This window comes from Poecilia reticulata, chromosome 23, assembly GCF_904066995.2.
Source record: "Poecilia reticulata chromosome 23, P_reticulata-male-v2, whole genome shotgun sequence".
Lineage (NCBI taxonomy): Eukaryota > Metazoa > Chordata > Actinopteri > Cyprinodontiformes > Poeciliidae > Poecilia > Poecilia reticulata.
The window spans coordinates 9,356,682-9,368,771 of NC_088852.1; the positions used below are offsets into that span (position 1 = coordinate 9,356,682).

At 39.1% G+C, this 12,090-nt stretch overlaps 1 protein-coding gene across 16 annotated transcripts in view; it reads left to right on the forward strand.

The window, feature by feature from the left end:
- Nucleotides 1-12,090, forward strand: part of LOC103459282 (ELKS/Rab6-interacting/CAST family member 1-like) — a 125,956-nt gene that overhangs the window by 37,194 nt on the left and 76,672 nt on the right. For 10 of the 16 annotated variants that reach the window (XR_532714.3, XR_532715.3, XM_017302867.2 and 7 more), the window contains 4 exons: nt 2,918-3,055; nt 4,155-4,295; nt 6,688-6,828; nt 8,490-8,683. Coding sequence is in view for 13 of the 16 variants with exons in the window: in XM_017302867.2 (XP_017158356.1) it covers nt 2,918-3,055; nt 4,155-4,295; nt 6,688-6,828; nt 8,490-8,683 (614 nt within the window). In the remaining 3 variants the exon portion in view is untranslated. Of the gene's footprint in view, nt 1-2,917; nt 3,056-4,154; nt 4,296-6,687; nt 6,829-8,489; nt 8,684-9,100; nt 9,212-12,090 lie in introns of all 16 variants that reach the window. The other 6 variants (XR_001776221.2, XM_017302870.2, XM_008400730.3 and 3 more) reach the window with 1 other exon arrangement.

Genomic DNA, 12,090 nt, shown 5'->3' on the forward strand with positions numbered 1-12,090 from the left:
GGTGATAGAACAACGGTACCGCAGCACTTTTAAATTTCAATAATCAGAACGCAGAAATTGTTTCCGTTGTTTTAAAAGGTTTATGTCAGTCTGCCTTTTCCCCATCAATGCGCTTCCCGACCGCCCTGCACCATAGGAGCTTAACAAAAAAGACACGCACATTGCGCAAAACTCTGAAACGGGAGAAGCGGGACATAAAACGGAGCGACAAACTAGATGTGAATTATGGCATAAAAACAGAGAATCCAACGCTGAACAGTGAAAAAATCAACACATGATGTGAAACACATGACTATCATGCGGCGCAGCAGGTGATGAGTGAAGATTATTTGTCTTATATTATTCGTCTTTTAATGGATAAATGATAAAATAAATCTAGCAACAGGAAAGAAACTAAAGTGGACATAGTAATAAACCAAGAGAGGATAAAACTAATCAAAGGAAACTAAACAGAAATGAATGAAGAACAAAATGCAAGAATAAACTAAGAAACTAAAGTAAATACAGAGGAATAAACTGGTATGGCAAGACCTGTCAAGCAATAATTAATACAGAGGACTGTATGGCAAGAATAACAGACACTATTTCCACATAAAAGGTAAAATAATATTGTTGAAATGTCATGGGTTTGTTGAGACCACATCTAGTACTGAGAATAAATATATTTTACAGACCATAACAGTAAAGAACTGATCACTTATTTATGTTTTTAATTAGATTTGATATATTTATTTCTTCAATATTATTTTTCATGTCAGTGTTAATGTCATGAGGCTGATGACTCTATGACACTTTCAATTTGACTCATTAGGATTTGATTAAGAACCAGATTTGTTCTTTTTAATTTCTGTCCAGTAAAATTATTAATCTATAATCAATAGACAGATCTATATTAAGATATAATCCATGTTTCTGTCTCATATTTGTATGGCATTAAAAGGATCTGGAACTTTTGTTTTTCCACTGAAAGCTCTGGTTTGCACAATAAATGCCATGTGGGTGAAGTTTTATGGATGATACTCTGATGTCCCATTCTCCTGAAGGCAGCACAGAGCTGCACCACCAGAAACTGACAAACACTGAAGAGAAGAGGAGCTATGATTAATGTAGTTACAGTTCTATCCATGTTTTAATGTTGCAGAGCTCAGTCGTTTGCAAATAGTTCAAAGTTTAAACTGGCATGTTGAACATCTTTTATCTGGCTATTTTGTGTAATATTTAACAACTAGAAAATGGCACAAAATAATAATATTTTTTCCGCTCTGATTGGTTGCTATTAGGCCTACCAATTTTAACTTGGATGTTCATTAAATTTTTTGTAGACGCCTGTGAAAATAATTTTTATTCCCATGACTTTTTTGTTCTCTGGGAAATTATTTTTGATGATAAATACAGAAACAAGCATAAAAATCAAAACATTTACAATAGTGATAGTAATATTAATGATATAATAATAGTCAGTGCAAAGTAGCCTGCAAATTCTTTGGTGGGGGGCGGTGAGGGACCTGGATAAAGGCTAGGGGGGCGCTGGCACAAAAACGGTTGAGAAACACTGAGCTAGACTGTATCTGGTAGTTTGGTGTTTTAGGGCAAAATCAATCTTTCACCAAATCAAAATTACAATATACAGGAAAATTGGGAGGGAGTGGAGGGGAAGAGCTTGTATTTGGATTGAGGGTGAAAAGAAGCAAAGCTGAGAAATGTTGTATGAAACACTAGCTCTCTGCCTTTTTCGTTCACCTGAAGCTTTCAACAAGAATCAGTTCTGTTTTATGTCAGAGAATTGTGGGTTTGTTGAGAAAATGAATTGCTTTTACGATGAATTTGAGAGGATAAGAGAAAAGAAACAAAAAGAAGTGAAAGTTGCAATAAAAATAAACTTTAAGGTAATACTACTTTTTTTTAGCTTACAGTTCAGTGCATTGCCTTATCTTCTCTTTAGGCAGTGAAACAGAAATAAACTGTAGAAACAACCCATTTTTGTAGGTGGGGATGGTTGTGGGCAGCAAGGATCTCCTGTAGCAGTCTGTGTTGCAGAAAATTGAAATCTTAAGAGAATTTGATTTACTTAATATCAAAAGTCTGGCTGGTAGCTTTAAATATATATTCAAGTCTGTTGATTTTTTTCATTCTATTCAAATTCAAAAAGCATTCAAGTTAAATATTTAGTACATTTCTAATTGATAGTATACAAATTAGCAATAAGATAGGACAATATGGCTAATTTTCAATAGCTAGAACAGACAATGACTCTTTGTCGAGGTCGTAAAATGCACCTAAAGTGAGCTGAGCAAATATTACAATCTGGTCTAATAAGTAAACTTAGCATAAGGTTTAGTTAGCTGTTCAATTCAGTTCAAATGTTAAAACTATGCTAATTACCTTATTAGCATATTCTTAGTAGCTCGTGTACAAGTTCCCTAAAACAAACTATGCTAGCTTGGCTAATTTCTTTTTTGTGTTACAGAAAAAAAACCCCAACTCAAAATAATTATAAATAAAACACAAACCACTGTTTATTATAGCATAGCTTAATTAGTTTGTGAAATTTAGCCACATTAGCTTATGATGTAATTCTTGCTAATGCTACTTTAGCTCCTGTGATTTATTTTGGGAACTCTCAGAGCTTCAACACATGCCATCAGAATATCAAATTTGTTCTTTTTTGGAGCAATTTACATAAGTGTACAAAAAATAAATAAAATATGTTACGTTGTTTGTCTGATGAATGGAGGCATAAAACTTCATTTTTCAATTAGACATGTCAGCTTGTGTAATTTGCTGGTAACGTTCTTCACATTAGGAGCCCTTGGAGCCCGTACACCTGCCAGAAAATATCATTTTCAGCATTCAGTAATGAAATATGCATCAAAACTAAAGCAGCTGATGATTTATTTTTCTTCCCTCCCCTCTACAGATCGAGAACCTCCAGGATCAGCTGCGGGATAAGGAGAAGCAGCTGAGCGGTCTGAAAGACAGAGTCAAGTCGTTGCAGACGGACACGTCAAACACAGACACCGCACTGGGAACGCTGGAGGAAGCTCTGGCTGAGAAGGTACACACACACGCACACACACGCGCGCGCACACACACACACACACACACACAGATGCACGTACACGAATACATGAACACCCACCGCTGGTCAGCCTCGGGTCAGCGCCCGAGCAAGGTTACATTAATAAAAGCTTTATGAGCAAAACCACCGACCACCCACATGTTGACCCGGTGACTCGGAATAAATGGAAATACACCAATAATTACACGAGCTGTCATTTTATTAAATTATTCACAGGCTGTTTTTGTAAAACACAAGGAGCCGACAGGCACGGAGCCACATGGCTCAGATTTACTCATTGATCACTGTTTATGTGTGAACATTCAGGTTCAAGACGATACTGCAGCACCGGATTTATGACTCTGCAGGCAGCTTTTTCAGGGGATTTGACTTTAACTCTCAGAAACCAAAATCTGTTATGTTTTAGCTTTCCTTTTTATACTCTTACAGATTATTATGTTATAAACTCAATCTTTTTGAGACTTTCACACACACACACAGGAAGCAGGTTTGGAATTGACCAGTGACTAATACTCACAGTGTCAGCGAGGTGTGTGATTGTTGGCAGGATGTCGGAGCTCACACACTCCAGCTTCTTCCCTTTTTCTTTTCTTTCCATTCCTTCCCTGCTTTCTGAAATGTCCTGTTTTTCAGCTCAAGCCTTTCAACATTTCTTCCCTTACCTTTGTTTATGTGCGCACTCTGGGTTCTTGCACCATTTCTTTCTTTTTTTTTTTAGGTGCGTGAACTTTTGTTCTTTTTCTTTAAACTGGCCACTGTGTTGTTCTGCAGCTATAGAAGTCAGCTTTTCTGTTTTAGTGCTTGTGAATTTTACGTCTTGCGCCAAAGCACATTACGTGTGTAAAATCACCGTTGGCTGTTAGATCCTGTCAAAGCTGCCATGTACATAAAGTTTAATGTGACACTTATTAGTACAGAAACTTGATATTGAGTGACTGTGAATGCGTCCTGGACAGTATGAGGTGTTTTATTCTCTTTTTCTCGTTTTTCACGGCCCCTTCACATTGTCTGCTTTCCTCCTCCTGTCTTTTGTAACTTAGCTCCGTTTCTGCTTTCCTTCCTCGTCTTTATTCAGGAGCGGATTATCGAGCGGCTGAAGGAGCAGCGAGAAAAGGAGGAGAGAGAAAAGGGAGACGAGATGGAGACCACTAAGAAGGAGCTGAAAGAGTTGAGAGAAAAAGTCTCTCTGCTCCAGGCTGAGCTGGCTGATCGCGAGGTACGGTCACCGCAAACATGTTGATTATGGTCAGAAGACATCAGAAGATATGCTATTAGTTTTCCCACGAACCTATTTGATATGCCGCAGGACAAAGAAGTAAAATCCCATTTAAATGTAGGTAATTCACAGGCCACAGCTAATGGAAACAATAATCTGAGCTGATTTTTTTTTTTCCCCCAATAGCGACTTTGTGAGCTAGGCAAGACTGCAGAACAGAGCCAGAGGAATACAAGGAGAGCGACAAAGCATTTTCTGGCTCCTTTTTCTTCGCTTTCACTCCACAGCTGCTGGGCAGCACAGCAGGAAAGTTATGGCTAGCTGAAGCCACAATTAATTAGAATGATTAGATTTCCAGGAGTCTTAGTTTTATAAGTGAATAATAAGGCTCAACATACCAGAAGTAAGTAGTTAATATGGAAATGCATGAGGGAATACATTGATGAGATGGACATTAATGCGCTCCGAAGATAGAAGCGTAGATTTGAAACCGTATAAATAACTAAAGCAATGAGAAAAATAAAATATACCTTTCAATTGTAGGTCGTGAGGAAATAGCAGGGAATATGCAAGGCTCTAAAATTATTTGAATGTAACCTGTGCAAACGCTGATAAAAGCAAACACAGGTTAGAAAACTGTGCTAGTCGCGGCGCAAGGGGAGGACAAGGGGAAAGTCACGTAAAGCTCGAGGCAGAATCAATGGCAATAATTTCTTTCTTTCACCTTTCTTGCATTTTAGTTGTGTCAAATGTACTCGTTTTCTCTTGTTCGCTGAAAATTAAAATGAGTCAAGAAACTCGCAGCTGTCAGATTTTGCCTTTGAAGAGTCACCGAGAGAGAGCCGCCGCTGTGAAAAGTCCTTTTTAAGCTAATTTTAGCGATCGCGGGGATCATAAAACCTGTCGGTTTGTGTCGTAAAGTACACAGAAAATCTCCCAAGAGAACAAGCATTCCTTTCTTGGCTGCCAAACGCCGACGTGAGGTTTGTCCTACAACACCAGTGTATACACAGACCTAAATATACTCTTGAGTAAGCAGGAAGGTTTCTCTGACCAAAGCCCAGTCAAACATGATGATCTGAAGTCTGAAGTTGGTAAGGTCAGTCATGGGTGAAATTACACGTCTGAGCATCTCTCCTTCTAGTCCTGCTGGTTTCTGTTTCACTGCCTCCACCAAAAGAGGAAAAAAAAAAAAAAAAAACGAGAAAGGAACAGGAGAGAGGGAGATTTTTACGGATGGAGGGATTGAGCCTAAAAGTGAGAAAAGAGACAGGTCATGGGAAATATTACAACCAGCAGGGGACGGAGTTAATCATACGAGTGTGGAAAAAGGATAAATCCACTTTGAGCCACTTGACTTTAGGCTAAAGGGGCAAGACAGACCCTGGCCGTGTCACAGAATCAGACAACTACTGCACGGTCACACGATTTCGAAAAACTAATCAGCCTTGCATGCATAGCTGAGGACCGTGAGAGGAAACTGGAGCACCTGGAGAAAATCCATCCTGCAGCAAACAAAGCATGCAAATTTCACACAGAAAGGCCTCAGCTAATGTTCCACAGAGGAACAATCTCGTTGAGAGACGCTGCCAGGAAATATGCAGGTTGTGATATTTTTATAAGCTGAAATACTTCCGGGCTTAAATCGTTTTTTTTTTTCTTTCTCAGTTTTACTACTAGCTCTTAAATGCAAATGCATACATAATAGATGAGGTAGTAAAATAACTTTTTTCACTTTTTGTTGCTTTACAAACACCCGTGTAAGTTTAATCGAGACTTTTAGTGTATGAAATAATGTCCCAGGCTTTATACATGTGACTAATCGATGTTTAGTTTGTCATCTGAAGAGTGGAAGGAGATTTTCAGCGTCATACTGGAGGAAATGCTTTACTGCTGCAGAGACAAGGAAACTGGGCAGAGCTAAACTCAGAAAAGCATTTTGATTCCTTAAAAGACTGAAACTGTGGACTTTTGTAAATTACTTCTGTAATTTATAAAACGTTGACTCAGCCTGGGCGAATACTAATCTGCACCAGTTTCATTAAATACTTAGGAAAACCACATATTTCCCCCCCCCCCTCACTTCCCAATTATGAATTTCTTTGAACTTATGTGCTTCTACTGACACAAATAAAATATATTAAAGCTTAAAGCCTCAACACAACAAAAATATGAAAATGTTCAAGGGGAATCAATTCTTGATCGGCAAGCTTAAGATGCCTTACTTTGATGTTGAGAATAGAAATGTTCTCGCTATTGGAACAATTTCAAGGACATGTTTAATCTGTGAAAACAGTTTCATCCTAACAAATGTAAAAGTAGAAGAAATTTTCTTTAGGATTTCAGATTTCCTGTTGACAAAGTGTTCGTCCTGGTTACTATTTTACTGCAGACGTCGGTGTTGGACCTGAAGGAGAAAGCCTCCTCGCTCGCATCCTCGACTCTAAAGAAGGAGAACAGGCTGAAAAGTCTGGAAATCAACCTGGAACAGAAAAAGGAAGAGTGCATCAAGCTGGAGAACCAGCTCAAAAAGGTCCGCGGATGCTGTCCTAATAATGAAAGAGGATAAAGTTGCAGTTTTCTTTCCTAACTTATTTTCCCTTATTTCAGAGAAAGAGATGAAAACTTGTTTGTATGCTTGTGTGTGTGCGTGTGTGTGTGCGTGTGTGTGTGTGTGTGTGTGTGTGTGTTTGCGCGCGCGCGCCTGCATATCAAATATCTTTTCCCTCACAGCAGTCTGTAAAATGTGTGTGTGTGACAGCCTGCTGACAGCCTTACAGTCATTTTCACAGACTCTAGAAGACAGCACCACCATCACACCCTGAATGTGTTTTGCTGCGTGCGTATGTGTGTGTGTCTGTGTGTGTGAAGATGTGAAAAAATGTGAGAAACAGAAAAGAGGAATATGTATGAACGTGTCAGTGTATCTGTGGTGTTTCCCCTCATCAGCCTTTATTTCTTAGTCTTTTTCTTTTCCACACAATGGTCGGAGAAAAGACGCGTGACTTTCCGCCGTATTTCTTTCCGCCACCAAGAACTTCGTATATCGTCAGCCACCCAAACATTTCCTCTCCACGTAAGGAGCTGTTAAAATCGCCGTCCACTTCCAAAACTAATACGGGTTTATGTATTGTGGGACCAAGGCGTGCACGCACGCACACGCACGCACGCACACACACACACACACACACACACACACACACACACACACACACACACACACACACAACATCAATCTGTCCCAAGAGCAACATTTACGTCTGGGAAAACACACAGCTGTTCTAACCTCTAAGCTGGTTATAACCTGTTTTATTTTTCTTTGTTTTATCTATTTTATTATTTTTTATTTTTTCCCTCCTGCATCCAATTTTCTGTTCCATCAGCTCGGCCGAGCCAAAAGAAAGACAAAAACCACTTCGACTGGCTATAATTTGCCCGTTGAATTGAGCGGTATTACCACGTCCATGACAATTAAAATAAAAAACACATGCCGAGGTTTCAGCTTGAACTTAGCCCAGCTAAAAGACACAAACAATATTTCAGACTTGAATACGGCACCCTACACAGTCGTTTTCTGTGGAGGATGTGGAATCCTGCTGAAGACGATAAAAAAAAAGATATTCCTGTAACACAATCTCACTCTGAAAAATGTAGAAAACTTGGAACATTTAGCAAGAGTTTGTTATTTAATAAATCATTCGTAATCATCGTGCCCCTCAAACAATAATTAATGGAAGCTTAATGCTGCAGCTGTAACGTTTATAAGAAAAGAAGACCAGACTTGTTCAGTACAAAACTCGTTTTTGAACATTTGTAGATTATGCTTAATAGCCAGAATACGGTTTATGGGGGGGGGAAGGTGCTTATTTGCTGTATTATCTTTCCACAAAAAAACCCAGTCCAAATGTATCCTTAAACAGCCAAAAAATATAACATAAAATAGGACATTCATGGTGAATGTTTTTTAAACCGCCTCCCTCTGTGCTCTGATGAGAACATAGGAGCAGCACGGCCGCTCATTTGTTATAATTTTTATTTATTTTTTTATTTGTGGCTCCATTTGCCCCCTGAGGATGTATATTTTTCACCTCCCGGCACATCGGGCCAAGCACATTCATTCTGCGCCGAATGTTTTGATCCGCTCGTTTCGAAAGCCAATCCTCGGTTTATTTTTAATAGCAGTTTCTGTTCCAGGCTCAAAGCGCGGCAGCGGAGTCGCAGGCCAGCGCTGAACTTACCGAACGCATCTCGTCCCTGGAGCAGGAAGTGACCCGGTGTAGAGAGGAGGCCGGGAAGGCCCAGTCTGAGGTGGAGCGACTCCTGGAGATCCTCAGGGAGATGGAGAATGAGAAGAACGACAAGGAGAAAAAGATCCATGAACTGGAGAGGTAAGAGACAGGAATTAGATTAGGTACAAAAACAAAATAAATTCCTTTTTTTCCCTCCCCCCCACCAACATGGATCTAAAACGTTTTCCTTCCTGTTCCAACATAGAAGTGTGAAGAAAAAAAACTGGTTAATGTTAAGAAAAAACTCTTTGTTTTCCATTCACTCCTCATCTGCTCAGTTTCAGCCAACATAATGCCAGAGTTCAGGTTAAACATCTCGGTCTGAATAACTCATTATTTATCACTCACCACCTTCTTTTTCCCTTTTCCCTTTTCTCCTTTCCTTTTCATGCCATCTTTCAACTCTTCCCATGTGTGTGTTTGCACTTGTTAACAATCGTGCGACTTTGAATGTGTGCGAGCGCGATTACATTTGCTTGTGTGTGTGTGTGTGTGCGTGCGCTCATTTCACCTCAGAAACCCGTCAGCCCCTCATCTGTGGCGTCCACAGCAGTCGCAAAAGCAGGCCCCTCCCCCCGCTGCCTCTCAGCAGCCAATGGGGGGGCTGGTGTGGGACTACCTGGGCACGTGAGTGGCTGGTGGCCCGTGTCAGTTAGCTCGAGACCACTGCACGCTAAAACTCACTTTGCCTGTCAAGGGATCGAATACAAAGGCACGAAAATAACAATCCCCCATGTGGAAAAGTGACACAAGTAACACAAGTTATGATCTTGCAAAACGCCACATGTTTAACTTTAGAGCATTTTGTCACTTTACAGCCGCACGCGTCAACGCATTTTACTGGGATTTTGTCTCTACCAGCTTTGCAAGTCTAGCGATGGATACATTTTCACCCATTCTTCTTTGGAGGGTGGATTATATATATGTAATCACATAATATCCCAATAAAGTGTGTTGGAGTTTGTGGTTTAATACACCAAAATTGAAAAAGTTCAGGCCTGTGAATACTTTTGCAGGCAATTGTGGGTGATTTATCTGCAAAATCATTGCGTGGCTTCATCTCAAACTTTTATCGTTGAAATCAACTAAGGTTAAGCTGGCTGTAATTTATTATAAGCTGCATAAATTTTCAAAAGCACAGTCTAAGGGTATATATACGTCTTTTCCACATGGGCAGGGCTCAGTGAGCTTACTAATAACCAACAAAGAGTTGTAGCATTGGCTCGCTGCTAAGAAATCATTACTTTATTGCATATTTGGACAGTTATGTCTCTCAAATCCAGAAATTGGACTCACTTGTACTCTGACACACACCACACATTAGCAGAGGTTTGGGTCGTCTGTTACTGCGGCATGACAAGCCAAGCGGCTCCTAAGAGTTTGTAAAATGAGGCACAGCCTGGCACCGCTGCTGCTGCACGGCCTGACACTCTGAGCCTCTGTTCTTGTCAGTGATGCAACTCTTTTTATTTCGTTTTCCGTTCCACTTACTTTCAGCTGAGGATGCTTGACTTGCAGAGTTTTAACACATCGTTCTTCTCGTAGGAATCTCAATTGCTCACTAATAGTATGGTTTTTTTTGTTGTTGTTTTTTTTGTTTGTAGCAGCAAACTGCTGTTTCTAACCACCTTCCTATGTAATTTTAGATTAGTCACCTGTAATTTCTTCCAGAGCACACAATCTCTATTATGATGTCTTGTCTACGTGTTTCGTCTGTGCATGCTGTTCTAAATCTGTTCTACTTGTGTCCCTGAATGTTTCATGGACTATCAGATTTTAGGGTTTCTGATAAGTGGAAAAAGTCATTTATGGACCCGTTTTCCGTTCCATTTCCATCATGGAAAAAGGAGCAAAATCGTCATGGAAAACAAAAACAAAACAAACAGACGAAGAGTTTGAAAAAGACGTCCTTCCGTCCAAGAATCACCAGAATCTCTGAAAATAAAGTGCTGGCAAACATACATAAGGAATGTGTTTGGACTCTAATTTTATTGGTCTGCTCCTTTTGATATTTAATCTAAGAACTGATCACTTTTCCCATCTTTATCTGTGTCTTTTAATATGCTTACCATCCTTGTGATTGTAGGAATGTTATAGGTTATGTTGGTGGGACTCCCTGTCGTATCTCTTTTATGTGATATTCTTCTATTGAACGTTGGCTTATATGGTATTTATCTGACTCTAATAAACACCTGGACTTTTCAGGTTGTTTGAAAGACAGCCATAGGCAAAGAGAAGTATCTTAATTAAGCATAAAAGAAGATTTAAATACTTTGTTAATGTTCCAACAAAATCACATTGAAGCAGGCTAAAACAACAAACTTCCAGAAAAGAAAAGAGGGCTGCAGCATACTGATTTAATGCACATTCCTTTGAAAACTTCTGAAACCGCTGCGTCTTTATTCTCCAGATTAGGACTCTGATGAAAACAATTGTGAGTTTGCCCAATTAAAGCGAATTAACCAGTCAGTTCCACCCCTCTTTTTTTATTCTCTGTTAAGCTAAATTTGCTTTCAGAGCCCTTGCTTTGTGGACTGTTAGGCTTGTAGAGGAATCATCCAGAATTCAAATTTATTGTGACCCTTTCTACGTCATCTCACGCAACACTTTCCCACATCTTATAGATTTATCTTAAAATTCAAATGCCATTGTTTTAGTCTACAAGAACCAACTAACAGTTTGTTTGTTTTTTATCTCCGACTCCATTTCTTACCTACCAAGTTTATTTGCAATAACACTTTTCAGCAACAAGGCAGTTCCACGATAGAAACATAACACAGTAACCGAATATGAAACGAGCAACAAACGTTACATTTTGTCAAACATTACTTGCTGACGAAGACGGTTGCAGAGATAACGTGTTCAACCAAAAGCAAAGACAGTTCTCCATAATAGGAATTTTATTTGAATTAGTTACATTTTGTGCAGAATTTTGCTGTCTAAAACTATCCAAGAGTCTTGACAAATATTATGTTTTGACAGATTTGTCAAAACATAATATTGACAAATCTGGAATTAGAATGAACATTTTTATTTTAAAGTTCTTATTTATGTCTAAATATGACTTTGCACCTTTAGTTTAAATTTGAGAAAATTTAGTTTTGGGGCTTTTTGAAAACCCACAAATGCTTCTCAGGTTTTTCTCACTTTTACTGAAAAAAAATCAGTGAATTTGATTTGGGTCTTGCAGTATTTTCTCAATTGAATTTAGTGCTGAACGTTGACTGGATCTGGTCTTTTGTGACCAGTTCTCCTTCTTTCACATATTTTCAGTGTGCCTAAGATGACTTTAGGTAAATAGAAAATGGAGATTGTTATGCTTTTCTTCACAGAACACCTGAAATTATATTTACTTCTAAAGGCAGTTTATTGAACTGGATCCATTTGGCTTATCAGAGTCGATAAAATACACATCATGCATGACAAACGTTTTGAAAAATCATGAATCGTTTCTCTTCTACTTCACATTTATGATCTACTTTGTTGATCTTCCACCCAAATTTCTC